The 12,101-nt window shown below is 46.9% G+C and overlaps 1 protein-coding gene across 1 annotated transcript in view; it reads left to right on the top strand.

Annotated features, from left to right (window-relative positions):
• CUX2 (cut like homeobox 2) overlaps positions 1–12,101 on the top strand; it is a 231,389-nt gene that overhangs the window by 193,767 nt on the left and 25,521 nt on the right. Inside the window, exons 11-15 of the mRNA XM_084820226.1 lie at positions 2,863–3,054; positions 3,615–3,673; positions 4,675–4,723; positions 5,455–5,554; positions 7,472–8,131. Coding sequence (XP_084676352.1) covers positions 2,863–3,054; positions 3,615–3,673; positions 4,675–4,723; positions 5,455–5,554; positions 7,472–8,131 — 1,060 coding nt within the window. The remainder of the gene's footprint in view (positions 1–2,862; positions 3,055–3,614; positions 3,674–4,674; positions 4,724–5,454; positions 5,555–7,471; positions 8,132–12,101) is intronic.

Raw genomic sequence — 12,101 nt, 5'->3', positions numbered from 1 at the left:
CAGGTAATGTGGTCTGGTACTCCCATCTCTTTCAGAATTTGCCACAGTTTGTTGCGATCCACACAATCAAAGGCTTTAGCATAGTCAATGAAGCAGAAATAGACATTTTTTCTGGAATTCCCTTGCTTTCTCCATGATGCAGCGAATGTTGGCCATTTGATCTCTAGTTCCTCTGCCTCTTCGAAACCCAGCTTGTACTTCTGGTAGTTCTCGGTTCGCATACTGCTGAAGCCTAGCTTGTAGGATTCTGAGCATAACCTTGCTGGCATGTGAAATGAGCGCAATTGTATGGTAGTTTGAACACTCTTTGGTGTTGCCCTTCTTTGGAATTGGAATGTAAACTGGCCTTTTCCAGTCTTGTGGCCACTGTTGAGTGTTCCAAATTTGTTGGCATATTGAGTGCAGCACTTTAACAGCATCATCTTTTAGGATTTTAAATAGCTCAGCTGGAATGTTGTCATCTCCGCTAGCTTTGTTGTTAGTAATGCTTCCTAAGGCCGACTTGACTTCACTCTCTAGGATGTCTGGCTCAAGTTCACTGACCGCACTATCATGGCTATCAGGGACATTAAGATCTTTCCTGTATAAGTCTTCTGTGTATTCTTTCCACCTCTTCTTAATCTCATCTGCTTCTGTTAGGTCCCTGCCTTCTTTGTCCTTTATCATGCCCGTCTTTGCACAAAACGTTCCCTTGATATCTCCGATTTTCTTGAAAAGATCTCTAGTCTTTCCCATTCTATTGTTTTCCTCGATTTTTTTTGCATTGTTCATTTAAGAAGGCCTTCTTGTCTCTCCTTGCTATTCTCTGGATATCTGCATTCAGTTGGCTATATCTTCCCCTTTCTCCCTTGCTTTTCGCTTCCCTTCTTTCCTCAGCTACTTGTAAAGCCTCATCAGACAGCCACTTTGCTTTCTCACATTTCTTTTTCTTTGGGATGGATTGAGCTGCTGCCTCCTGAACAATGTTACGGACCTCCGTCCATAGTTCCTCAGGCACTCTGTCTATCAGGTCTAATCCCTTAAATCTATTCCTCACCTCCACTGTATATTCTTAAGGGATATGATTGAGGTCATACCTGAATGGTTTAGTGGTTTTCCCTACGTTCTTCAGTTTAAGCTGAAATTTTGCAAGAAGCAGCTCACGATCTGAGCCACAGTCGGCTCCATGTCTTTTTACTGACTGTATGGAGCTACGCCATCTTTGGCTGCAAAGTACATAATAATCTGATTTCAATATTGACCATCTGGTGATGTCCATGTGTAGAGTCGCCTCTTGTGCTGTTGGAAAAGAGTGTTTGCTATGATCAGTGTGTTCTCTTGGCAAAACTCTATTAGCCTTTGTCCTGCTTCATTTTGTACACCGAGGCCATGCCTGCCTGTTATCCCGGTGATTTCTTGACTTCCTACTTTAGCATTCCAATCCCCTCTGATGAAGAGGACCTCTTTTTTTGGTGTTAGTTCTAGAAGGTGTTGTAGGTCTTTATAGAACCGGTCAACCTCAGCTTCTTCAGCCTCAGTGGTTGGGGCATAGACTTGAATTACTGTGATGTTGAATGGTTTGCCTTGGATTCCTACTGAGATCATTCTATCGTTTTTGAGATTGTAGCCCAGTACTGCTTTTCCCACCCTTTTGTTGACTATGAGTGCTACTCCATTTCTTCTAAGGGATTCTTGCCCACAGTAGTAGATATGATGGTCACCTGAATTAAATTCGCCCATGCCTGTCCATTTTAGTTCGCTGATTCCCAAGATGTTGATGTTCAATCTTGCCATCTCATGTTTGACCACCTCCAGCTTAACTTGATTCATTGACCTTACATTCCAGGTTCCTAAACAATATTGTTCTTTACAGCATCGGATTTTCTTTTCACCACCAGACACATCCACAGCTGAGTGTCCTTTCAGCTTTGACCCAGCCGCTTCCCTCTTTCTGGCGCTACTTGGAAATTCCCTCTGCTCTTCCCCAGTAGTATATTGGACACCTTCCGACCTGAGGGGCTCATCTTCCGGCGTCATCTCTTTTAGCCTTGTGATACGCTCCATGGGGTTTTCTTGGCAAGAATCCTGGAGTGGGTTGCCATTTCCTTCTCCAGTGGACCACATTTTGTCAGAACTCTCAACCATGACCTGTCCGCCTTGGGTGGCCCTGCACAGCATAGCTTATGGCTTCATTGAATTACGCAAGCCCCTTCACCACAACAAGCCAGTGATCCATGAAGGGGATGCTGCTCCATTAACCCTTCATTAAAATTGTCAACCAGAAATTCCTCCTGTTTGGGGGCATCCCTTTTCACCCTGACCACCCCCACCCTCATATTTGAGCTAAATGATCTCCATGAACAACTTCTGGCTGAACCTTAGTTTCTTCTCACTTCTTTGTGTGGAAATGCACATTGTATGCCAGTGTGTGTCTGATGCATAATGGAGAAAGACATATAACAGGCATTGGGTATTTTTTGGCATATTTCCCTCCCAAGGCCCAAATGCCATAGAGGATTCTCAAAGGGCTTACTTGTTACCTTTATATCCCACCTTTCCTCCAAGGAGCTGAAGGCTGCATTCATGGTTCCTTCTCCTTCATTTTATCCTCACAACAACCTTGTGAGGTGGGCTAGGCTAAGAGATAGTGATACTTTAAACCAGCCTTCCCCAACTTGGTGCTCTCCAGATGTGTTGGACTGCAACTCTCATCATTCCCATGCCCTATACCACACTTGACTTCCCAAGATCCACTCCCCAGGTCCTTTTGCAGTTTTTATTTTGGGGCATGTCTGGGCATCTGTTCTTTGGGGGAGTCCCTGTTCTTTTAACTGGAGAGCCCTGTGGAATTTTAACTTCCTCCTTGAATCTCTTCTTTTGCAGGATAAAGTGAATTACTCTTTGTGCCCAGGGCCGCGGCTAGAGGCAGCGTTAGCTGCCAAGGATCGGGAAATCCTTCAGCTTCTCAAAGAAATCCAGCATTTGCAAAACTCCCTGCAGGAGATGGAAGAGTCTTCAGCCAACCAGATTGCAGACCTGGAGCGGCAGTTGGCAGCCAAGAATGAGGCCATCGAAGTATGTGGTGAAGGGCTGAGCCAAAGTGCTCCCCTAGCAACATTTTGCATTGGGTGGCATGAAATTGTACCCTAACACCTCTCCCCTCATCTCTCTCTCTTTTTTAAAGATTTGGATACGTTTTCCTCATGCTTAATTGATCAAAAAGCTTTTTCGTCAGCTTTAATAAAGTACATTTTTGATGAATAATTTAATCTAAATTAATCTAGAATTAACGTTCGTAACGGAATGTGTATGAACAGAAGCTATTACACCAGGGAAGGGCAACTTCTGGCCCTCCAGATGTTTTAGCCTCACTACTGCCGATGCTGACTAGGCTGATGGGAGTTGCAGGCCAAACCTCGGGAGGGCCACGAGTGCAATACCTGCATTACAGATGCGTGGGCTCCAGTTTGGTTGGGGGTAAAGATGAAAGGGCTAAGATTTAAACACGTCTTGAGCAAGGCTAATAATGCGCTGGATTCTGCTCATCATTTCTGTCTAAGGTTAGTTTCAGATCGTAAGCACTCATCTCTGATTTTGAATGCTTGAATGTGTTTTTTGTATGTATATTTTTCTAGAAGTTGGAAGAAAAACTACGAGCTCAATCAGATTATGAGGAGATTAAGACAGAATTGAGGTAAGGTCCCTCATAACTGGTGAGCAGCATGTGCCTTCTCTGGGTGTTCTGTTGCTTCAAATGCAGTGGTACCACCAGGAACCAAGGACTGCAGTAGCACATCCCTCACCTGTCGAGAGCCTTGGTGTTGTCTGTGCCTTTTTCATCCCCAAACATTTAGCTCTGGGACAGCCTGATTGCCACGCAGTTCTCAGCCCTGTCGCCAGGAGCAGACAGTGCCAGATGCATTCAGCTGCCCTCCAAGCATGTGGATTAGGGGCACCTCTGCACAGCTGTGGAGGTGCAAGTAGACATGGCCTCGAGCAAGGATGTCACATCACATAGTTTTGATGGCAGCTGAGTGAGGGGAAATTTCTCTGCCCTTGCCTTGTCAGCGCTGGTTGTGGGTTCCCAAAGTTCCTCCTCTTCTGGCTTGTGACATGGTTACTCTCTCACACACGCATACTCTCATGCCTTTTGACCAGGAGAGGGCAACATGCAGACTGCATGCAGCTCCCCCTGGCATTTTTTGCAGCCTCCCACCGCCTCCACCACCGTGTCGCTGGATTTGCCACTGAATTTGGCAATTTGAATTTGAATTTGGCAAACAAGAATTTGTTGGCTTGGCAGCAGCAGCAAGAAAAAATAGCCACCTTTTAAATCCAAACATGGTGGTGCAGTTGTGGCAGCAAAAAGGGGCTATTTGAAAGCAAAATTGCCCTTTCTTCCCAGCCCTGCCACACTGCTGAATTTCAATGGCAAATCACTGTGATTGGCTTTTGAAAGGAGGCTATTTTTCCTTGCTCTTGCCACTGCACAACCAAATTTCAGCAGCTTGGTGGGGGCAGGAGTGCAGCCCCCAGTGGGGTCCAGGGAGCCAGTGCAGACCCGAGACCCCTAGAAGTTACCCATCCCTGCTTTAGACCCACAAGCCTAGCCATGCCTTGAGGAACAGGAGCCTGAAATCTGCTTGCAAGCTGTTTACCAACAGCACTAGTAACGCCAGTCTTTTCTTTTTGCAGCATCTTGAAAGCAATGAAGCTGGCCTCCACTAACTGCAGCCTTTCCCAGGTAAGTGCTTGCAGCATGGAGAACTGAAACCTCAGACTTGGCTGTGGGGACACCTGCCTTAGTTCCATCTCGATTGGATTACTGTAATGTGCTTTGCATGGGGCTTCCTTTGAAAAGGGTTATGGAACAGCAGCTGGTCCAGAATGTTGAGGCCAGACTGTTCCCCGGAGCTGGTTATCAGGAGCATGTAACCCCCACCCCACCCCAATTACAGGGATGTTGAACTTCTTTCAGTTCAAGGACTGAATAAGCACCAATAGCCCTGATAAAAACAACAAATAAGCAGGGGAGAAACTGTTCTCACAAGTGCCCACATTTATTCAAGCCCAACGTGTTTTGAAAGACAACATTTCTTTCCATCGGGGCAATCTACAACTTGCAAAAGGACATTCCTTCACTTTCTTATTACTAAGAGTGCTACCAGACAAACAGCATAAGTCATCTTATGAGGCTGTCTGAATAAAAATGGGTGTTGTTTGATTTGAGATAATATTGTTTGCATTAATTTTAATTAAATTAATTTGATATTGCAGTTGTATGTTTTAATTGCTGTTACTGCCTCGGGTGCTGAGTGGAGAAAGGCCCAGGACACAAATTTAAGAAATGAATGAATTATAAGAACTCCTCAAACATTTCCAAAATCCCTGACCATTTGAGAACCCTTTCCCAACCCTTGCTCTTCTTTCCCCTTCCCTTCCTCCCTCATCGCAATTGATTTTTATTTTTTTTAGAGCATATCAAAACCCACTGATGCTTTGCTTCTGGGAAAAGGCTCCTTCTTCCCATCTCAGAAGTACCTTTTGGAGAAACCCAGCCTCATACCCAGTACTGGTAGGTTGGGAACAAGAAAGGGGTGTTTGAAAATGTATTTTTTCGCAGAGGTTGCTATTGGAGGTTTTTTAAGGTGCAGCGAAGAGAGCTTTCCCCACATAAGAGCCTGAAATAAATCTTTTATCAGACATTCATCATGATTTATTTGTGACTCTAAAGCCCTTTTTTAAGTGTGTGTGTGTGTGTGTGTGCGCTGTATAATTTTAACTTGGAGGAGAGCATTTACGGCTTAATTCAAGACACTGATTTTAACCTTTAACTTGGAGCCTGCATATGTTGGAGACCACCTTGGTGTGGTGTGTGTGTGTGTCGCCTCCCTTATTAAGGTCTTCAGTGAAGGCTGTGCTCCAAATCACATTTTCCAGGGGATGAAACAGCTGCTAGAAAGAGCCTGGCCTTTTTGTTGATGGCCCCGATGCTGCAGAATGGCCTCCATGGAAGACGTCCCTTGGTGCTCCTCCCTGTTGGTCTTCCAGAAGAAGTTCCTGTTGAAGGGCAGGGAATTAGATAGATAGATAGATAGATAGATAGATAGATAGACAGACAGACAGACAGACAGACAGACAGACAGACAGACAAGGCCCATCTGTTTGCAGGGATTCAGTCAGAGCCAGCCCAAGACAATTTGCTGCCTCAAGCGGATCAGCAAATGGCACCCCCATCCAGTAAAGGTGCATAGTACTCAAGGCTGGTCAGGTTATGTTGACACCTGAAGCAGAAAATGCCACAATCTCCCCTCCCCTGCCCTGGAAGTGAAAATACCACAATAGTACATTCAAAAGCTAACGGTGTTGCTCCCTAATAGTAGGGCTGGCCTGCCTTTGGCCTCCCCTTTGGTGGCAAGAGAGGAAGAGCAAGCCAGTCCTGCTATATCTTATTCTGTGTTTTCAAATATTACTGGTGGATAATATGGTGCTTTCAATAAAGTTAATACTGTGTGAATAATGTAAGGGTTTAAAAAAACAAAAAACCCTGGGTTTTGTGAGCTAGCTTGAACAGCAGGAAGGGCATGACAGACAGCTTGTAAATCCATCAATAACACTCTAGGAAGCATAGTGCTACAAGGGTATCCTAACTCTTGGGTGAGTCATGGGGCATTTTCTTTAATCATGTAAATCCGCAGGCTTGAGGGAAACCTAACAGGATCCTCCCACCCTCTACCCCAACCTTCCCGAGCCTGGTGCCCCTCAGATGTCTTGGACTATAGTTAGGAAGGACTTGCATGGCTGCATCTCTGCATGGCTGCAGCATTGACAGTGAGATGGGAAGCAGGGCCTGTTCCATCAGTTCTGTTGGAAGACCAGCTCCGTTTGGCTCCTCCTCTTCCTGAACTGTTTCCATTGAAGCCGGTCGTTATAAGAACTTTGTAACTGTAAGAACTGGCTCCTGGCTTTGCTTGTTTATCTCTTCTCTTCTCATTCCCTTTTCCTTTTGTGTCATGTCTTTTAGATTGTAAGTCTGCAGGTAGAGACTGCCTTGTTCATTATTGATCTAGCTTATGTAAGCCATTCTTGGAGTCTTTTCAGCTGAAGAGTGGGGTAAAATTGCTTTAAATAAATACATATATGTAAATAAGAGTACAATCCTATGCATGTTTAGAGAGAAAAAAAGTCCTACAACTTTCAGCATTCCCCAGCCAGCCATGCTGGCTGGGGCATGCTGGGAGATGTAGGACTTTTTTCCTGTCTAAACATGCATAGGATTGCACCCTAAGCTACTAGGCTCTTGCACAGAAAAATAGTGGTGTGGGTTCCTCTGAGGACAGGTAATTGGGAAACGGCCTTCCCAGAACCACCTGAACCTCTGGAGATGCACCTTCCTGTTAGGCTTTGCCAAATTGCATCTGAACACCATGTAGAGCCTTTCAGGGAAGCTATAGTTGGTGTTTGTATCTCTCCCTTTCTCTTTGGTCTCTAGAGGAGGATCCCTCGGAGGATGAGTCAGTGAAGGACTCCATGGGCACAGACCAGTCCTACCCTTCCCCTCAGCAGCTCTTGCAGACGACTAGGGAAGATTCCACCTCCCCGTCCCTCATCCAGCCCCTGCTGGGCCCCACTGTGGCTCAAGAAGCACCAAGGACCTTCTCACTGTCCCCTTTTCCTAGCCTGAGCACTGCTGAACGGATACCGTTAGACTCCCTTCTCCCCAAACAGATGGGGCCTCCTGTGTACAAGAGCGAAACCGGCGGCATTGTGGCTTTCCCCTCCACCTTCTATGCCACCAAAGGTGCAGCATTATCAGGCAACCCGGGTCAAGCCCTCCCCACCAACGAGGTGAGCCCGCCTAGTGACCAGTCGGAAGGCAGCAATTTGGGCTCGGCCGATGAGGAGCAGTTGGATACGGCCGAGATTGCTTTCCAAGTGAAAGAGCAACTCCTTAAGCACAACATTGGCCAACGCGTCTTTGGCCATTATGTCCTGGGCCTCTCTCAGGGCTCTGTCAGCGAGATTCTGGCTAGGCCGAAGCCTTGGCGGAAGCTCACCGTCAAGGGAAAAGAGCCGTTCATAAAGATGAAGCAGTTCCTCTCTGATGAGCAGAACGTCTTGGCTCTGAGGACAATTCAGGTGCGCCAGAGAGGTGAGTGGACCAGGCAGGAAGCTGGTGGGTGGATGTGTTTTATGGGCATCTCTTCCAGCCTAGAGGGAGCTGTCAGTGCCGCTTCAGTCGCAATTCTGTCCAGTTCTTAACTAGGGATAGTCGAACAAAGAGTTGCTTGCTGGCTTGCTTGCTTATTTATTTATTATTTATTTATTATTGCATTTATATCCCACCTTTTTTCCTTTTGCAAGGAACCCAAGGCAGCTTACATTATCCTCCTCCTCCTCTCCATTTTATCCTCACAACAACAACCCTGTGAGGTAGGTTGAGCTGGGTGTCTGTGACTGGCCCAAAGTCACCCAGTGAGCTTCCATTGCTCAGTGGGACTAGAACCTGGATCTCCTGGCTCCCAGTCCAGTGCTCTAGCCGCTACACCATGCTGGCTCTCCTTAACCAGGCAACAGTCCTTGTAACAAATCCTAGGTCAGGCACAAACCCTGGTTGTGCTTACTGTGGTGAATATTTATTAATTTAATTAATTAATTAAATGTCTTAATCACCCATCTGGCCAGTCACCTGGCCACTCTGGGCGATGTAGAATAATACAACAGTTTAAAACAATAAAATTTCACATTATAACATCGTATTTCTAAAAATACCCTAACCCACCCCAAATGCCTGCCTGAACAACCATGTTCTTAATGCGTGGCAGAAGCTCGTTAAAGAGGGGGCATGGTAGAGTTCCCTAGGGACGGAGTTCCACAGAGTGGGGGCCACCACAGAGAAGGCCCTCTCCCTCGTCCTTGCCAGCCTAGCTGTCCTGGCTGATGGGACAGAGAGAAGGCCATCCAAGGCTAATCTTGTTGAGCAGCCTATCTGGTGTTGCTGGAGGCACTCCTTGAGATAGGCTGGGCCGGCACCATATAGGGTTTTAAAGGTCAAAACCAACACCTTAAATTTGGCCCAGAAAACAACTGGTAACCAGTGCAGCTCCTTCAGCACCAGAGTGATGTGATCACACCAGCAGCTGCCTTTAATCAGGCAAGCCGCCGTGTTCTGCACCCGCTGCAGCTTCTGAACCTCCTTCAAGGGTAACCCCACGTAGAGAGCATTACAGTACTCTAAACTGGGGGAAGAATAAGGTGAAGCTGAACCCTGACAAGACCAAGGTACTTTTGATGGGAGACAAGAGGAAGTTGGGGGATGTTGACCTGGTGTTGAATGGGGTACGGCTACCCTTGAAAGACCACATCCACAGCTTGTGGGTCATTTTAGACTCTCAGCTGCCCATGGAGGGCAGAGGAGACCAGGGCATGTACTACCGATGGGAGCAGATGGTCGGGAAGGTAGGGGTGCAGCCGCCGTATCAGATAGAGTTGATACAGCGCTGTCCAGCTCACAGCTGACACCTGAGCCTCCATGGACAGCTGGGAGTCTAAAATGACCCCCAGGCTGCGGATCTGGTCTTTCAAGGGTAGCCGTACCCCATTCAACACCAGGTCAGCATCCCCCAACCTCCTCTTGTCTCCCACCAAAAGTACCTTGGTCTTGTCAGGGTTCAGCTTCAGTTTATTCTTCCCCATCCAGCGACTCACTACTAATATTGGTGCAAATATCACAATAAACCTGGCTGAAGGGCAGCGGAAGGAGGGGGAATTCACATGTGTAGCCTATGATTCTGTGGCCTTTTCCCATTCCCTCAACCATGGTGAAAGGATGGCTAGCACTGGGTCCACACTGGCTCTGGTCTCTCTGCTCCTCTTCCAGTGCTTTTGTTGACCCATATTGGGATCTCAACTGTGGCCACCTTTACCTCTCAACCCTCCCACTTACACATTCTATTCGCAGGCCCACTCTGTGGGCAAGAGAAATCTGGTTTTAGTCTAACCTCTCCCTCTTGTTTTGAAAACCAATCTCACGTTGCCTGCATAGCTCTCTTTTCCTCCTTCATTGCTGTTTCCTAAGCAGAGGCCTGTCAATTAAAATCAGTTGTCCTCTCTTCTATCTTCCCCATTTCCCTCTGTCAAAATTTTGACTGTAAGCTCTTCAGGGCAGAGCAGTTGCTTATGTTTCTCTTCAGCATTCCATGTACACTGATGGTGCTGTAATAACAATAAAACATCATGGGAGTTGAGCAAAATGTGTAGGCTCAGAACAAGGCACCCAGAAATAACAGCATGGTTCCTCTGCAAATTAGGCAAGTTTTGCAGCTTATTTGCATGTAATTAAGGCAATGCTACTACAGCCAACCTACTTCCACAAAGCCATAAGTACCAGTTCTTGTGTCCTTGGGCAGGGTTCAATTTAAGCACACCACTAAACCCTTTCTACATTTGCATGAGTCAAATCAATGTTCAAAAGGTCAGCTGGCAAAACCCAGAGCTGCAAATGCACAGTAAACACAGATTCTTGGTGCTGGATTTCGTGCCCATGTTTCCAGTTGGCCTGTCACAGCTCAGCTGTAGGCAGCTGTTAAGATGGAGCCAAGAGTCACACCAGGGGTCTGAACTGAGAAGGTCAAGCTGGGAGGTCATGCCCAGGCTGAGGCGGTGAAACCAGGGAACCAGTGAAGAGAATGAGCCAGGCAACATACTAAGGGTCAAACCCAGTAAAGTCTATCACCGCCCACGCAAAGTCCTGCCCTGAACAGGAAGTCTTTATAGCCCCTCCTGTTGAAGGGAGCCAGTGGTCAGTCAAATCATTCCAGTTCCTGGGAACACTTTCCTGTCTGCAGCTACAGCGGGGTCAGGACTCTCCAGGCCTAGAACCAGGGGACCCCTGGCTCTGTGCATGTGGGCAGCCACCAGAACTGTGTGTGGAGCATTTCTTTGGCCAGTAAAGTGTTGCCAGGCTCTGGACTGGCCCCACCCACCCAGGCCAGCTACTGGGCCCTCCTAGGCAGGCAGAGCTATAACAGTTTTCATCTCTGGGCTGGGAATTTGCTTGGGCAACCACAGTCTTCCTGGAGCTGCCATGTTTTGATTTGCTCATTGGCTTTGACCCCTGGCTTTGTTCCATGGGCTCCAACTCCTGGCTTTGTTCCTTGGCTCTGGTTCCTGGTTCCACTCGGACAGCAGCTGCCTAACATTTAGCCCTGATGACTGGGCAACTGTGCACAGATTGGGGGGGTTCTGTTCTATCCAGAGGCTCTTGATATGACCACCTTTAGTATAAGGAGAAATATGTAGGCGCTGACTCCCATTAAACATACCTAAGTCTAAAAATGCCAAACAGAAGTTCCAGTGTGACCCAGTCAAAACTGCCACCCACTGGCTGTTGCTGGATTCAAGCCAGTCTCCCTGCCAGCCCAGGGAACAGCAAGTAAAAGCAAAACTCAGTCAGCCACATCACAAAATGTGTTTTATTCATTTGCTCTGACAAACGTCCCTTAATTATTCATCGTAAGTCTTGATGCCGTGCAGCTCCAGGAGGTCTGAGGACTGTTTTCCTCCAAGTCCCTTAATAAATAACGAGATCTTGGCATGGCTTTTTCATGGGCAAAAAAGAATGGTGTGATTCTAGAGCGCCTTACTGTAAGAGATGACAGGACACCAAGCACCTTGTGAGATAGGGAAGTTTAGCTCCCATTTTGCAGATGGAAAGACTGCGGCTCAGAGTGTGTGGAGGGGAGAGAGGAAGGGGTATTGTAAATAACCCTTCCAAGGGGCAAGATGCTTCAGCAGATCTGAATATCAGCAAAACTAGTAGGGAGTGGATTAAAATCAAAAGCCATGGATGAGGCTGAAAATGGAGGGTAAAAGGCAGGAGGTAAGAATGTGGAGTAGATTTGGCAACATACCAGAGATATTTGGTAGAAGTACAGCCATGGCTCAGAACAAAGAGAATGTCTCCAGAGCAACCCTGAATACCTGAACCCTGCAATTGCATCACCTGCGCCACTTGATTGATAACCTCAAAGGCCATTGAAAGTTCTAACAGGATTGATAGGGCATAGTTGCCTGTATTGATAACCAGGGTAAAGGCACCTCTCTGTTGTGACTGAGGATGT

Source organism: Heloderma suspectum, chromosome 13 (assembly GCF_057233095.1).
Source record: "Heloderma suspectum isolate Gila_16-S chromosome 13, 16-S_ref, whole genome shotgun sequence".
Lineage (NCBI taxonomy): Eukaryota > Metazoa > Chordata > Lepidosauria > Squamata > Helodermatidae > Heloderma > Heloderma suspectum.
This window is presented reverse-complemented; position numbering and strand designations above follow the sequence as displayed.